The sequence below is a fragment of the Octopus bimaculoides genome, chromosome 22, assembly GCF_046866305.1.
Source record: "Octopus bimaculoides isolate indiv1 chromosome 22, ASM4686630v1, whole genome shotgun sequence".
NCBI lineage: Eukaryota > Metazoa > Mollusca > Cephalopoda > Octopoda > Octopodidae > Octopus > Octopus bimaculoides.
In genome coordinates, this window is record NC_142949.1 from 21,499,664 (window position 1) to 21,515,254 (window position 15,591).

At 36.2% G+C, this 15,591-nt stretch overlaps 1 protein-coding gene across 1 annotated transcript; it reads right to left on the bottom strand.

The window, feature by feature from the left end:
* Positions 1-1,222: 1,222 nt before the first annotated feature.
* On the bottom strand, positions 1,223-12,024 carry LOC106867311 (uncharacterized). The gene is made up of 4 exons (XM_014912150.3): positions 11,868-12,024; positions 9,724-9,845; positions 5,137-5,205; positions 1,223-2,133 (listed from the first exon to the last, which is right to left on the bottom strand). The coding sequence occupies exons 2-4, from the start codon at positions 9,839-9,841 to the stop codon at positions 1,928-1,930; spliced, it is 393 nt and encodes a 130-aa protein (XP_014767636.1). The 5' UTR covers positions 9,842-9,845; positions 11,868-12,024; the 3' UTR covers positions 1,223-1,927.
* Between the last annotated feature and the right edge of the window lie 3,567 nt (positions 12,025-15,591).

The window sequence follows — 15,591 nt, forward strand, 5'->3', positions numbered from 1 at the left end:
ACTCAGAGGATTACTTATTTCTGAATTCATGATACTCCTTTAAGTTTGTGACTCACCTTAGTTACATTATCATTATTTTCTGTGGTTTTATTATTTGATAAATTCAACCACTTATCTATGGGCAACATATTTTGTCTTGGATTCTATTAAAACATGAAAATTACTTTGACAGTCTTTGAGCAGAACAAGATGAAGATCTCACTCAGTAAAGGAACTAATTTTGGGTGATCTCAGTTGAAAGTTATCCTTTTTAATGTTGTAGGGAGTCAGTAAAAGAGATATATTTCCTAAGTTTTTCAAAACTTGTAGTTTTGTAAATAAATTTAAAACTAAATATGTTCCTATTAATTTACATAAACAGTAACTTATTGTCTCATACAACTTTCAGGAAGTAAATTCATTAGAAAATTACTATTTGTAAACCTCACAACGAGAGATATTCAACAACAGTACTTTGGAGTAAAGATTATTTGCCAACATAACATGGCAGTCCTGGTTTAGGACGAATGTTGCTGTAATTTAGTTCCAGGAGACATCTTCGCCAGCTGACTATATGACACGATCTGTGTCCCTACATTTTCGAACAAGGGAATCTAGCACCCCCACCCAGCTCAAAACAATATGTGTATAACATGTGATACACAGATATTGTATAATATGTGATACACAGATATTGTTTTGAGCTGGGTGGGGGTGCTAGATTCCCTTGTTTGAAAATGTAGGGACACAGATCGTGTCATATAGCCAGCTGGTGACGATGTCTCCTGGGGCTAAATTACAGCAACATTCATCCTAAACCAGGACTGCCATGTTATGTTGGCAAATAATCTTTACTCCAAAGTAAATTAATGTTTATTATATTTTGGGTATACTTTTACATTACATATAATATGTGAATATAATTTCACTCCCACATTTTGGAGCTAAAAATTAGTAAGAAATGTTAGCAATTTATTTAAAATAATTTTATACAAACTTTGATATGAAATAATTTGTTTGAATACTAATAAATTTTCATAGTAATTGTTGATCAATTTCTGAAATAAATTTGATGTAATTGAAATATTTTTGTGTTTAATTTCAGCTCAACCAGTTTTGTTCTCTCCTGTCATGAACGAATCTAATAACAAGTTATTTGGAAGGTGAGAGTCACTGTGTCTTTCCCACAATCACAAATATGTCATTATTTTAATACGAAAGGATTTATCAACACAGCTATTAATAAATTTGAAATTTATGGATTTATTTTTTATATATGCAACTGTAAAGTTTTAGTTTTTGCTGGAAAAAAAATAAAAAACTGCAGTAATTAGTAATTAACAATGATCCTAAAGCTAGAATTTTAAATAGAGATAACTCTTAATTGCACTCCCAACCCTGAGTTTTATTCAAACACCCCCACATTAGAAGGGACCTATCTTAAAACACCACAACAGGACAAAGTGAAATACCCATAGGTACGTCATATATTACATAGAAAAACTATCCCTATATGATATATAAAGAGAAAAGACATCAATATTTATATACCAGACATCTCCCTTTCAGCTATAAATGAAGGTAGATAACTATCAATATACGAAAGGATATGAAAACTGTCTCTACAACAATGGAAGGCATTTGGGGAGGAGCTTAGATACACAGCAAAAACAACAGCAAATGAACATTTCAAAGTTTATCTCTATTTCAAAAGTTAATTTCTAAGAAGAAAGGAACCAATTCAGGAAGGGAATCTCTTATGTGGTAGATAGATTTGCTAGAATTAGTATCCAAATCCTCCTCAATTCACCATTTAAAGAAGAACACATTGGACAATGTGATTCTGGGTTCCCTACATAAAGACAGGAGGGTCCTGGCTGGAAGGCATTTGATCATGAGTCTCTGTTTAGTCAAGGTTATCCTTTGAGTATTACATTTACACACAAGTTCACCTTTCTTCTGATGGTAGACATTGAAGTGCCTCAAAGCACTCAGCTGCTTCAAGAGCCTCTCTGAGTGTCTCCAGTGTTCGTCTCTCTTGATCACAACTTGCGTACCATTTGTACAACATCTGGAAGCTCTGTTCTTTAGTGTTAAGAGGATTGTCTAACTTGATAATTTCCAGTTGGACATTTCTTATTCCTAAATTCCTACCTGCAAAACATAAAACAATAAGAAATAATTTCAAAATCATTAACGATTACATAAAAGATGTGTACTGTAGGTTGTCATAAATATAACAAATAAACTATGTCAATAGAGGAATGAGAAATAGTTAAGAAACATAAAAAATAAAAGGCATTGTTCTCTGTTTCTAAGAATGTTAATTAAATAATAATAAAGAGGTGGAAAAGCAGGATGAAAATGGTGAAGATTTGAAAGAAAAATCAATTGAAGGTGCAGGAGTGGCTGTGTGGTAAATAGTTTGCTTACCAACCACATGGTTCTGGGTTCAGTCCCACTGCATGGCACCTTGGGCAAGTGTCTTCTGCTATAGCCTCTGGCCAACCAAAGCCTTGTGAGTGGATTTGGTAAACGGAAACTGAAAGAAGCCTGTCGTATATATGTGTATATATATATATATATATATATATATATATATATATATATATATATATATATATATATATATATATATACATGTGTGTGTGTGTGTTTGTGTGTCTGTCACCCCAACATCACTTGACAACCAATGGTGGTGTGTTTACATCCCCGTAACTTCATATCCCATCAAACAGATAACAACACCTTACATGTCTGAGGACCTTCTTCAAGCTGGAGTGCCAGTATTTCTCCTTTCCCTACCCACTGTCTTTGGTGCTTGATGTATTTATAGAGAACCTGTTTCTTGTCACCTGTCACTATTCGGTTCAAAAGAGGTTCATTCATGAGACATGACAGCAAAGAAAAGCACACATTCACTCTGTGTGATCCATTGACCCAATTTGCTGATTTTTCCAAAACCATGCAAGTATCGATGAATGGTTGAATGACCAAATCAAAGCTTCTCTGCTAGTTACAAAGGGATTTTGTTCTACCAGCTTTTGTAGGACGTCCTCATCGAGCTCTACAGATCTTCCAGGACGAGGCTCATCTTCTAGGCTGTAGTTTCCGGCTCGGAATTTCTGGAGCCACCATTGACACTGGCTTATGCTTATTGTTCAATCCTCATATACTGCATTAATATTCCTCACGCTTTCTGTTGCATTGTTGCCTAACTGAATAAAGCAAAATATGCTGAATATGCTCCTTTGTCACTTCTATTATAGCTTTGAAAAAAATAACTGTTAAAATTGAACTGCACACTTCAAAACTAGCTCTAAGAATAAGTCTTAAAATGTAAAATTACTACCTGCTTTTATAACAAGTTGATGCAGGTAGTTTATCCCGTCCCCCACCCCTGACTTTCAGTGCATTCAATTGAAAAAACTGCATTATTTATATAACACAGTTTGGTAGACAACATGGGTTCATGACTTCATTACAAGGATCTCTTTCAATGGTTCAAGGACATGATTTAGAGAGAAATCAATAACACTCTCTTTACTTTTTTACTTGTTTCAGTCATTTGATTGTGGCCATACTGGAGCACCGCATTTAGTTGAGCAAATCAACCCTAGAACTTATTCTTTGTAAGCCTAGTACTTATTCTATTGGTCACTTTTGCTGAACCACTAAGTTACGGGGACGTAAACACAGACACACAAACATATACATACACACACACACACACACACACACACACACACACACACACACACATATATATATATATATATATATATACGACGGGCTTCTTTCAGTTTCCGTTTACCAAATCCACTCACAAGGTTTTGGTCAGCCAGAGGCTATAGTAGAAGACACTTGCCCAAAGTACCATGCAGTGGGACTGAACCCGGAATCATGTGGTTGGTAAGGAAGCTACTTACCACACAGCCACTCCTGCATAACAAACTTTAAATATTTTGTTGTCTTTGATTAGTAAGTGTTATTTCTTATTCACTTCCATCAAGAAATCAAAGAAAAGGACATCTGTTCCCTTCAAACGTTGCTTTTGTTACCTGGACATCAATGTTTTGAAACCTATTTCAAGACAGATTCAGTGCTGAGTTACTGAAGCAGAATTTTCTAGAACTATCATCAATAAGTTACTAAAATTTCCAAGAATTTCTAGAACGTTCTGGCAACATAGATGCCAGTGTAAATAAAGGGATCGTAAGATCAACAGTTCAGTTTATTTCTAACTATCCAAGAACTGCATTCATCACAGATGGCATCAAGAGGTTGTAAGCATCTGGCAGACAGACACATTCTGCTGTGTCTGTGGTGAATTTATCAAGACAACAGCGTAAAAGCACTCTGAAGCAACAGCAGCTGAAATGTGTGAGGTCTACAAGGTATATATTGTGACAAAAACAAAGTTTGAAGGAGATATTAGCCATTCTCATATTTTCTAGCGTTAAGCAAACAGGAAATAACAATTGTTATTCATGAACAAAAATCGTGTTACCCAGTGTAATAGAGAGGTGTTTAGTTAAACCAAGCAAAGAGGAGAATTTTGATTTGCAGGAAAGAAGACAGGAATCACCAACATAAACATCATCCACCTATGTACAATTAACCATTACATGTCAGTGAAGTGTGATTCACAACTAAATGGACACTGGACAGTGGAACGGCTGCAACATGCCACTCACTATACATAGAAGCATGTAAAAAAAGGATGCACTTAATGATGTAGTCCTGTACTCCCAACTGAAAGACTGAGATGTCCCACCTGAAACACTTTCCATTGTAAATCTGTTTAAAACAGACATTTTGCAAAAAAAAAAACAAAATGTAAACTTAGTAAAAATGTAAAACAAACAAAGAAAATTGGTCATTAACTTACCAGTTTATACTTAAATGACATATTTTAATTTGCTCTCTCAAAAGACAATATTAAATCTATTGTATCCTCTAATTTATCCATTTTACTAATCCTGCTAATCTCGGTGGATATTTTATGAAGTTTCAGTAATACCAATACCTTTAATAGAATCACTTTACAGCTAGCCTTTCAATTGGAAAGTAGGAATGGGATCTTCTCTCAGTCATGCTGACAAACAAAAGTTGACACTTATTGAAATCAATTAAGTACTGTTATTTTATACTCACCAACTTGCTGCCACTTGCTTCCTAACAGTTGTGCGACAACTTGGAGTAACTTCTCTAACTCTGGAGTTTCTGAAATAAATATTTGCAAGTTTTTTTACTTGAGAGTAAAAATTCTTTATTAATTATCTTTATTTTATTATAGTGGGACCTACCTATCATCATCGCTGGTCATCAGGTGACCACTATGTTTTTGGTCAACGTTTTTATGCTTTCTCCAGTGGGACCAGGTAACAGCTCTATACTTAGGTCTACAACAAAATAGACTCACCTTATTAAATCTCTTCTCCCTATTTATATATCCTACATAATCTAACAATGTTGCAATTATCTTATTTAATTATCACTTGATAACACTGTTTTTCTTTTAGCTTTGTACTTTTTGTTTCTTATATATGTGCCACATGTATTTGAGATATTAGAAGGCTCCTTAATGAAGCAGATTTCTTTCCAGGTGGGCAATGATTAATTCTACAGAGGGGGAGCAAAAACATATCAGGTATCCAAAAACACAGTATGCTTTCACAAAATTTTATTAACTAGATATAATTGTTCATCCATACATAAAAGCAATAAAAATAATCTGAAATGTTGCATAAAAACTGATATTCAAGAATTTTATAAGCAAGGCAGGGATATAGATCAAACTGGAAGCATCAAATCTTTTATCTGCCAGGAAATGTTGGCTTAGCTATTGCCTTTAACCCATCTTCAGTTTGTGCCATGACCTCTATGCCTCTACTCTTACTGGACAATGAGGTAGCATACCATCGTCCAACACATTTTAGAGGTTTCTCTTTAACCCTTGGTATTGTTTCGTCTGCTATTTTGAACCTCACTTGCTTCATCTGACCTTTTGACAAATGACTGCATTAATTATTTGGTTTAAACCCCATTCTTGACCAAAGAATTAGTTAATCCAGTCCATCTAGAACTATTTGCATGCCTTTTTGGTCTCTTGTTAGTATTGTTATATCATCCATTAAATTCCTTCTTGGGTGATTTCACTCGAGCCATTTCTTCTGATCAATCTGCTGATCTAAGTAACATCTCCACAACAAGCACAAACCAAATGATTGATATTGTGCAACCTACAGCAATTCCAGTTTCAAAACGATGTCAGTCTGTTGTGAAATTTTCTGTCAGGAACCACATTTTGAAATTATTACAGCAGCTTCTAGTCAGATCTTTAATCTTCTCTCATATATAAAAGAAGTTCATTGGTTCCATCACTAATTTGTGTGGTACAGAACCATAAGCATCAGCCAGATCAGGTCATACAACATTCGAATCCCTTTTATTCTTCTTTGTGTCTTGTATTACTTTGCAGATTGAAAAACCATGTGGAACCTGCTGTCAGTCGTTTTGACAAACAAAAAGGTTCAGATAAAAATCAACTTTACAGAAATCATTAGTTATTTTATATACAACAACCGACTCTGCCACCATCTGGACTTCCCGGTCAGACAACTTTTGACCTTCTGAAATAAACATTTCCAAGTTTTACACTCTATAGTGAAATGTCTTGTTTTTTTATAAATAATTTGCATTTTATAATTGAGACATTCCTACAATCAATGGTCAACTGGTGACCATTAGGGTCTCAGACAAAGCATTTCTATACTTTCTACAGTGGTACAATAAGTTTGAGAGGAAGTTTAATCTCTTTGAGGAGGTGACAATCTTGCTAGAACCTGTGTCACAATGATATTTATACAGGACCATTTAGAAAGTGGTTGATGTTGGGAAGGGCATACCACCATAGAAAAGCTAAAACGTTTAAGTGAGATGTGTTCTTCAACCAATCATGGTGGACAGTAACTCTAAATAAGAACTGGCTTGGACAGTGACCATCCATCCAATCCATGGGAGCATGGAAATCAGATAAATTATGAAGACAATATCATTTGTTGTATTGTATCTTACAGCCACTATCTATCTTAAAGAAAGAAAGAAAGATAGCTACCGTGTTTAGGTTCACAACATTTAGGTCCACAACCAAATAGACTAACCCTCTCTTTAGTAAGATATCCTACATAATCTAACAACGTTCCAATTATCTTATTTAATTATCACTTGATAACACCTTTTGTCCATTAATTTAAACTTTCCTTTCAAATATTTGTGTCAAATCTCTGACAAGTCATTCTCCTCTCGTCTCTAGACTTCACGAACCAACATCCATCTCCTCTTTTACTTAATTCCAAAACATACACCTGCTCTCTTTGTTAAATGTTGCTGCTGATAATCGTTCATTCTAACTCCCCTACAACACTGTTCAGCAGAATGTTATCTGATTCAGGAAATATTTGAAGACCTTTCAATGTCATTCATCCTCCTTAATAAAGCAGCTTTCTTTCCAGATGAGCAATGATTAAGCCCAAAAAGACAATGATAACAGGTGTCCTAAAACACTATACCCTTGCACAAAACCTCATTCACTACACATTAGTGCAAAAGAAAAATATCTGAAATGGTACAAAAAACTGGTTCTCAAGAATTTAGCATATTGCTATCAAGCATCATCAATGCATCCAACTAAAGTTTCCAACCCTTTCTGTGATGTCCCCTCGATCAATGTGGAGGCTCTCAATAGGGTGAAAACTTATTTACCAGCAAGTGTAAGGACATTGTTGATAGAATAATATCTGGCTTGGATCCATTATAGGTACAACAAAGTCTGAATGTGTTAAGAGAAACATTGGGTACAAGAGGCATCAAATGTGCAAAAGAGAAGATTATGCTGGTAAGAACATGAGATGTATGTGAATGAGAGGGCAGCTGCATAAAGAGGTGCTAAATGTAGAGAGAACCTTAGGAAGACGGGGTTGAAATGGTGAGAAATGATCTTCAGATATTGAACCTAACAGACAGTTATACAAATTCTGACTAAAGAATATGCAACCTGCTCGATATGTAAGAAGGGTGTTGGTAGAAACTCCATACGTTGAACCCAGTGCAGGCTTTGTACACATAAGAAGTGTAGTGCTATCGCAGGAAGGTTAACAGAGAAAATTGTCTTTGTGTGAGGCAAATATGTGGGTAAAATGAGCAATAAAAATGCAGACAATAGACTCCATCAAATGTTTGGGGAGATCATTAGAAGTAGTAGATAGCTTCTGTTACTTAGCATACCAAGTTTACAGTGGTAGAGGAAGTTCTAAAAGTGTAGTTGCTACAATGAGAACTAGCTTGGCAAAGTTCAGAGAGCTTCTAACTTTGTTGGTAACTAAGAGCCTCTCCCTCAGAGTGAAAGGCAGATTGTATGATGGCTGTGTACGTACAGCTATGTTACATGGACTTTGACTACAGAGGACTTGTAAAGATTTGAAAAAAATGAAGCTAACATGCTCTGCTGAATGGGTAATGCCAGTGCACATGCACAACACTGTAAATGATTTAAGAGGAAAACTGGGTGTAAGAGGTATCAGATGTTGTGTGCAAGAGAGAAGACTGTGCTGGTTGGGTCATGTGATGCGTATGAATGAGGACAGCTGCGTAAAGAAGTGCCAAACTTTAATTGTGAAGGGGACCTGTGAAAAGGATAGACCCAGTAAGACGCAGGATGGTGAGAAAGGATCTTTAGATGCTGGGCCTTAGTGAGGAAATGACATGGAATCGGGAGATGTGGCAATTTGCCGTATTCAAAATAACACATCAAGCAAAGTAAAACCTCTGTGTTCAAACATACAGTCTTGTGTTTTGCAGGTACCGGTGCCACATAAAATTCACCCATGACTGTCTGTGCTGCCTAAACACACCTGTAAAGGTAAAAAGCACCCAGCACCCTTTGTAAAGTGGTTGGTGTTAGGAAGGGCATCCAGCAGTAGAAACTATGCCACAACAGACAATTGGAATCTGCTCAGCTCCATGTTGAACTGTCCAACCCATACCAGCATGGAATACGGATGTTAAACAGTGATGACAACGATGAGACGATGTATATATTCTAACTTGAGACAATCTGGGTACACAACCCAATGAGAGATGACATCTTTATATCAAACGACTCCAGCTGAAAACTTTAAGATGATAAAATCATAAAGAGGACAGCTTTGTAGAATATGTTGTAATTTTTCCATGTCACATTTTACCAACATTCCAAAACAACTGAATTAACAGTGAGACTTGTTAAGAGTCAGATCCTTAATCTCTCAGTTGAGATATTGTCATTGAAATTCTTACATTACAAAGCTGACTCTGATGTTGTAGGAAGTACTGTTGTCCTTAATTATCAGTTTCCCAAGATACTTATAAATCATTAACCTCATATAAAAGCTGAAAAATGTAAACAGTTGATATTTACTGATGGGACCTTGGAGATTTATTGATATTTCATTTATATTTCAGTAAAATGATGTATTAGTCTTACGTTGCAGACAGTACTCTTTTGATGTGTGACAAGTTTCCAACTTGGATAAAGACAATATTAAGTGGATGTAGTCATGGATATACTAACAAAGAGAAAAGACATCTGGGACATCTTTTATCATACATCTGTCAGATTATGACAGATCTGGGTCGACACAACATTATTCCATACCATAAAGTCATGTGACAAACAGACAGATCATCAAATCATATTCTTACCAGCTCTCATTTTGCTTTCTATACGTGTTTTACACTTGGGGCATCTTTTAAGTTGAATTTTGCCACAATTTTCGCATACCACAGTATGTGCACAGGGTTCATTCACTTCACAAAGCATACATCTGTGGAAAAATATAAAAACACATCCCACCTATAGCATTCATTTCTAACAAATATTACATGCTTGTTTTATGTTAACAGTACAGAACATTATGAGACACCAGACTGACCAGAGTGAGGTGCATAGCTTAGTGGTTAGGCTGTTGGACTCATAGAGTAAAATTGTGGTTTCAATTCCTGGACAAGGCAATGTGTAAAGTTCTTTAGCAAAACACTTCAGTCTAGGTTTGCCCTGCATACAAACCTGCCCCTAATTATAGCTGAGTCCATGTTTATTGATCTACAAACATTTTCTGACACCTTGTCAACTTCAAATGTGTTCCTCCAAAACAATTTTCTTTGCCCCAGTTGATTGGATCAAAATCCAAACTCGTTAGATTCACCTTCTACAGAGCTATGTGCATACTGTTTAGCCTCTTATAAGGACAGGTGTGATAAATTGAGCTCTTCGTCAGATACACACCTGAAATTACATATTGTAAGTCTCTTAAATCATGACTCAATATCAGATTAGAAAGGAATGCAAACTGGTTTGAGGATATTGAACTAACAATGGGTAACACTGGAAAAGACCCAGGAAACTAAACAATAACGATACATCCTCTTCCATGAACCATGACAGATTTAAATCGAAATACAAATTATTGTTTAAAAAAAACCACAGTTTATGCAAAAAAGTTCACTATTTTTGATTCTTAAGTTAAAAGTACTGATTCCAATCTCATTTGTTAAACCTGGATACATTCCTTACTGTGCAATGGTGTTTTTAGCATGGCTGGCTACATTTTGTTTCACAAAGACCTCTTTAATTACCATGGAGGTGGTGTGATGGCCTATGCTTGCTCAAGCTTTTCAGAAATTGCTTGCGAAGATTTAAACCAGTCACAAGAGGAATTTTTCTGCGACATAAAAGCACATCAACATTTACCATCCTCGAAACTTTTTAGAGCTGAATCTATGAAAACAGTCACCTATGTTTTCATACTCGTGATTTCAATTACCCAATATTGATTCAGAAATATTTCACTGGCCACAAAATGCAACTGATTTCCTTCATTTAATGTTAGATTCAAACTAATCGATGTTGCATGCCTGCAGCAGTAGCTGGAGGCAATTTACAGATGGGCTGAGGACAATAATATGCAGTTTAATGCTGGAAAATTTCAAGCCCTGCACTACCAGCACCCAAAATTGAACGGAAAACATACAGGGTACACTGGCTCAGTGGGGGATTACAATCTCATTTGTGATCTGGGTATCGACATGAGTGATGATACCTCTTTCCAAGTGCACTTTAACAAGATGACGACAAAGTGCAGACGGCTGGCTGGATGGCTCCTGAGAACCTTCAGAACCAGAGACAAAGAAACCATGATGGTCCGCTGGAGGACATTCATCCGCAGCTGCCTGGACTACTGCTCCTAACAATGGTCACCCCACAGTGTAAAATTAACAGTGGACCTTGAAGCAATCCAGTGAAGCTACAAAAAGATCATCTCATTGCAACAGCGCAGCTACTGGGGAGGGCTGAAACAGGTAAGACTCCACTCCCTAAAGTGAAGATGGGGAAGATATGCAGTAATATACATCTGGAAGAAGCTACACAAATGCCAGAACGGGTCACCACTGCACAGTGCCAAAGATCCCAACACTGCCATCACATTTCAGGACCAGTTACTGCAACAGCCTGGGTTTCAAATGCCCACAGCTTTTTAATATTCTCCCAAAGAGCATGAGGGACCTACACAAAGTGGATGTAAGTGTTTTCAAAAGAAAACTGGACCTCTTCCTGTTGAGAATCCTGGATGAACCTATCTTGTGACAGGGGGAGCAAATGAGGGCAATGACATCAAACTCCCTTATTCACCAAACGCCACATATCAGAGGAGGTTCTCAATAATGACAGTGTGCCCCAGCATGGCCGCAGCTTTGAGTAGTAAAAGATAAAATATTATATGCTAGTATGGAAAGCGGACGTTAAACGATATGTGACAAGATTTAAGACAAGAAAATATTTTCTTTACCATGAATCAGAAGTTTTCAGTTTAATACGTTTGAGTTTTAAGGTTTTCAGCTTAGTAAGTTTGTTTCGAGGTTTTCAGTTGGAGACATCGAGTTTCAAGTCCTCTCGGTGGAATGAATAAATTGATTTTAGTTTCCTAGTTATATATTTGTAATAAGCAGGAAGTAAGTCATCTTGGCCATTAAGGCTATTCAATCCGTTTTTCGCGGAATTTTATTTATCTATACATTCTATCATCTTTTGTTACAATTCACTCAATATCACGCCACTCCTTAACTGACATGAATTTCTTTAACCTTGAATGTTGTTTACAATTTATCCTTTCAAAGTATAATTCAATTCCATTTAGTATGACCTCAGCTTTTCATAATTGTTTGAAAAACTATGTGCCTGTATGTATGTATGTTTTTAATCTGACCAGACGGAAATTCAAAATGAAGCTTTTTACTTCACTCATTACTCTTTTACTTGTTTCAGTCATTTGACTGTAGCCATGCTGGAGCACCGCCTTTAGCCAAGCAAATTGACCCCAGGACTTATTCTTTGTAAGCCTAGTACTTATTCTATTGGTTTTCTTTTGATGAACCACTAAGTTATGGGGACGTAAACATACCAGCATCGGTTGTCAAGCGATGTTGGGGGGACAAACACAGACACACAAACATATACACACACATACATATATATATATATATATATATATATATATATATATATATATATATATATATATATATATATATATATATATATATATATATATATATATACATACATATATATATATATATATATATACATATATATATATATATATATATATATATATATATATATACATATATACATATATACGACGAGCTTCATTCAGTTTCCGTCTACCAAATCCACTTACAAGGCTTTGGTCGGCCCGAAGCTATAGTAGAAGACACTTGTCCTAGGTGCCACGCAGTGGGACTGAACCTGGAACCATGTGGTTCGTAAGCAAGCTACTTACCACACAGCCACTCCTACGGCAAAAGTTCCCATTAGTGAACTTTTATACACTGACGCTTGCGATGTTGTCAGCCATTCTGAAACAGGTCTGCAATCTCTTTTGACTTGGCTTGTGATGATTTTGGCTTGACCATCAACTTGAAAGAAACAGTTGTAATGCATCAACCTACCTGTGATGCTGTTTGTAACCCCACTAAAATATTTGTTAAGGATAAGTTGGTTGAGGTTGTCGATTCGTTCATCTACCTTGGAAGCTCTGTTCAAAATGATGGAAATCTTGATACAGAAATACAGCTGTGAATTCAAAGGGCAGCAAAAGCATTTGGTGGCTTGGAGTCATGTGTTTGGTGCCAGTGACATATAAATAAGAATACAAAGCTGGCTCTTTACAAATCATTTGTCTTACAATCCCTGTTGTATTCCTTTGAAACTTGGACTTGTTTTGAAAGCATTTTAAATTGTTAGAACAATTCCACCAAAAATGCCTTCGTCACATTTTAAAAATTAAATGGAGTTCTTTTACTCTAAACACAGATAACCTTTCATTTGCAGGAATCACCTCAATTAAAGCTATGATTTTGAGGAACCAAATGAGATGGTGTGGCCATATTGTTCGAATGGTAGATGAACGCATGCTAAAACAGCTGTTTTATGGTGGGCTTGCAGAGGGGAAATGCTATCGGACAGCATAAAGACGACTATGATGTCACTTAGAATGGATCCAGAAGACATAGAAACCCTTGCTTTGGATCAAGTTTGATGGCAAACACAAGTGTGGAGTGGAGTGAAAGCATTTGAAGAGGCCAGGATAACTCTTGTAAGACTCAAAAGACATCTAAGGAAGAAAGTAACGACCAAGAAGTTGAATGACAATGACCTTTTTGTGTGCAGTCTGTGACAAACCATGCCTTTCTTTTGCTGAGCTCAAATCTCATCTGCGAACCCATGGAAAACGAACCTGCACCAACTAATCTGCCTATATGTCTGTGCAAACATTTGAATGCAGTGTATGCCAGAAGGTTTACAAATTCAATGGTGGCCTCAAAAGACATTTTAAAATCCACAAAGATCAGAACTTATCTGCAACTCTTGGTGGTCCAAATCGGATGTGCAATCTGTGTGGGTGTCTTTTCAGCACACTGTTTGGTTTAAAATCCACATCAGACGCCATGATGGTGCTAAGGTGTAGGTACAGGAGGTGGTCAAACTCTGCATAAGGAGTAGACAACCACCATGTACTTATACACACATGTGTACACACATACACACACACAAACATATACATACTCACACACACTTACACACACCTATGTATGGAGAATATATGAAGCCCATTTAAAATTTTTTTAAACATGACAAATAAAAGCCTGACATTTTGTTAAAATTTTTATCATTGGTCTGAGCAGAAATGTGTCAGTTGGTTGTAGTTGTGGTTGTGGTAGTGTTGATGATGCAGGTGGTGGTGGTGGTGGTGGTGGTGGTGGTGGTGTAGGTTGCAGAAGTGATGGTGGTTGGGGTCATGGTGATAGTGGTGGTCCTTTTTTGCAAGGAAAGGTCGGTTTTGGAGTAGTTGTCAAAATTCAGCTCAGATCCTTCAAATCTAAAATCAAAGACACTCCACCCATGACATACTCTTTGGATTAACTTTACACACTATCCCACCAGTGGTTGAAAATATTAAGTTGCAATAATATACTATTCCTGTTTATCTCATCTAATTCTCTTTCTCAGATTTTGAGGCATTGTGTAGGCTATGGGCACTGCCTTACTTTCTTTGACTAATTAATTAGCATGCTTTACGCATAAATACTTTATATGCATATATATGTGCATTAGTCTATGATTGTTACATGCACATACTGCATGCACATATATATGTTTATATATATATATGTATATTATATATATGTGTGTTTGTGCATTTGTATACATACATACATACAGACAGACATACAGACAGACAGAAGGGAGAAAGCTAATTCAAAGACTACAGATCCAATCTCTCACCAGAATTGTAAGAATCTATAGAACTTTCCAAAAGTTTACCATTTAAATATATATGAGCATGTCTAGATGTGCAGCCATTTTTATGAAAATACATACATAAAACAAAAAAATCTGCATGCACTTACACCTTAAAGCAAGGAAATGACTAGAAAGGTCTGTTAAATGAATGCAAGGGCTATATAGGGACAGGCCATTAGAAGAGAGGGTGCAAAAGCCTTAAATATCTGCTCAGATGCTTCCAGCTGTCACACAAGTACCAAATGGATTTCTTGGATGCACCAAAGTGGCCACAGACAAAATAATACATGGTCATCCGGATTGTATCCACGAGATGGAGTTAAAAGGTTCACCAATTAGTTATTTTTAATAAAAAAATAACTTATTTACCCATCTACATCGAAAGAGTCACCTTGTGCAGCAATTTACCTGTTGCACAAATCCACCAACGTAATTTATCTCCATATACATGCATACTTTCATATATATATATATATATATATATATATATATATATATATATATATATATATATATACATACATACATACATACAAATACACACACACACACACACAATTTGTGAGGTTTTGATATCCAGAAGACCTATATGGCAGGTAAGGCTACATAGGTGGTACAGAAGGACCACTGTTAGACTCCTGGTTCGATAATAGTATGAGTGAGGGGTCTAATGCAGGTCGTGTGTGAGTGTGTATGTGTTGAAT

What these genes read in the sequence shown, in the direction of transcription:
- LOC106867311 (XM_014912150.3), bottom strand. Translation starts at nt 9,841, where the DNA reads ATGCTTTGTGAAGTGAATGAACCCTGTGCACATACTGTGGTATGCGAA. An exon ending in AGAAAGCAAAATGAGAGCTG is followed by an intron (nt 5,206 to 9,723) that starts GTAAGAATATGA and finishes TATTTATTTCAG; the next exon opens with AAACTCCAGAGTTAGAGAAG. An exon ending in AAGCAAGTGGCAGCAAGTTG is followed by an intron (nt 2,134 to 5,136) that starts GTGAGTATAAAA and finishes TATGTTTTGCAG; the next exon opens with GTAGGAATTTAGGAATAAGA.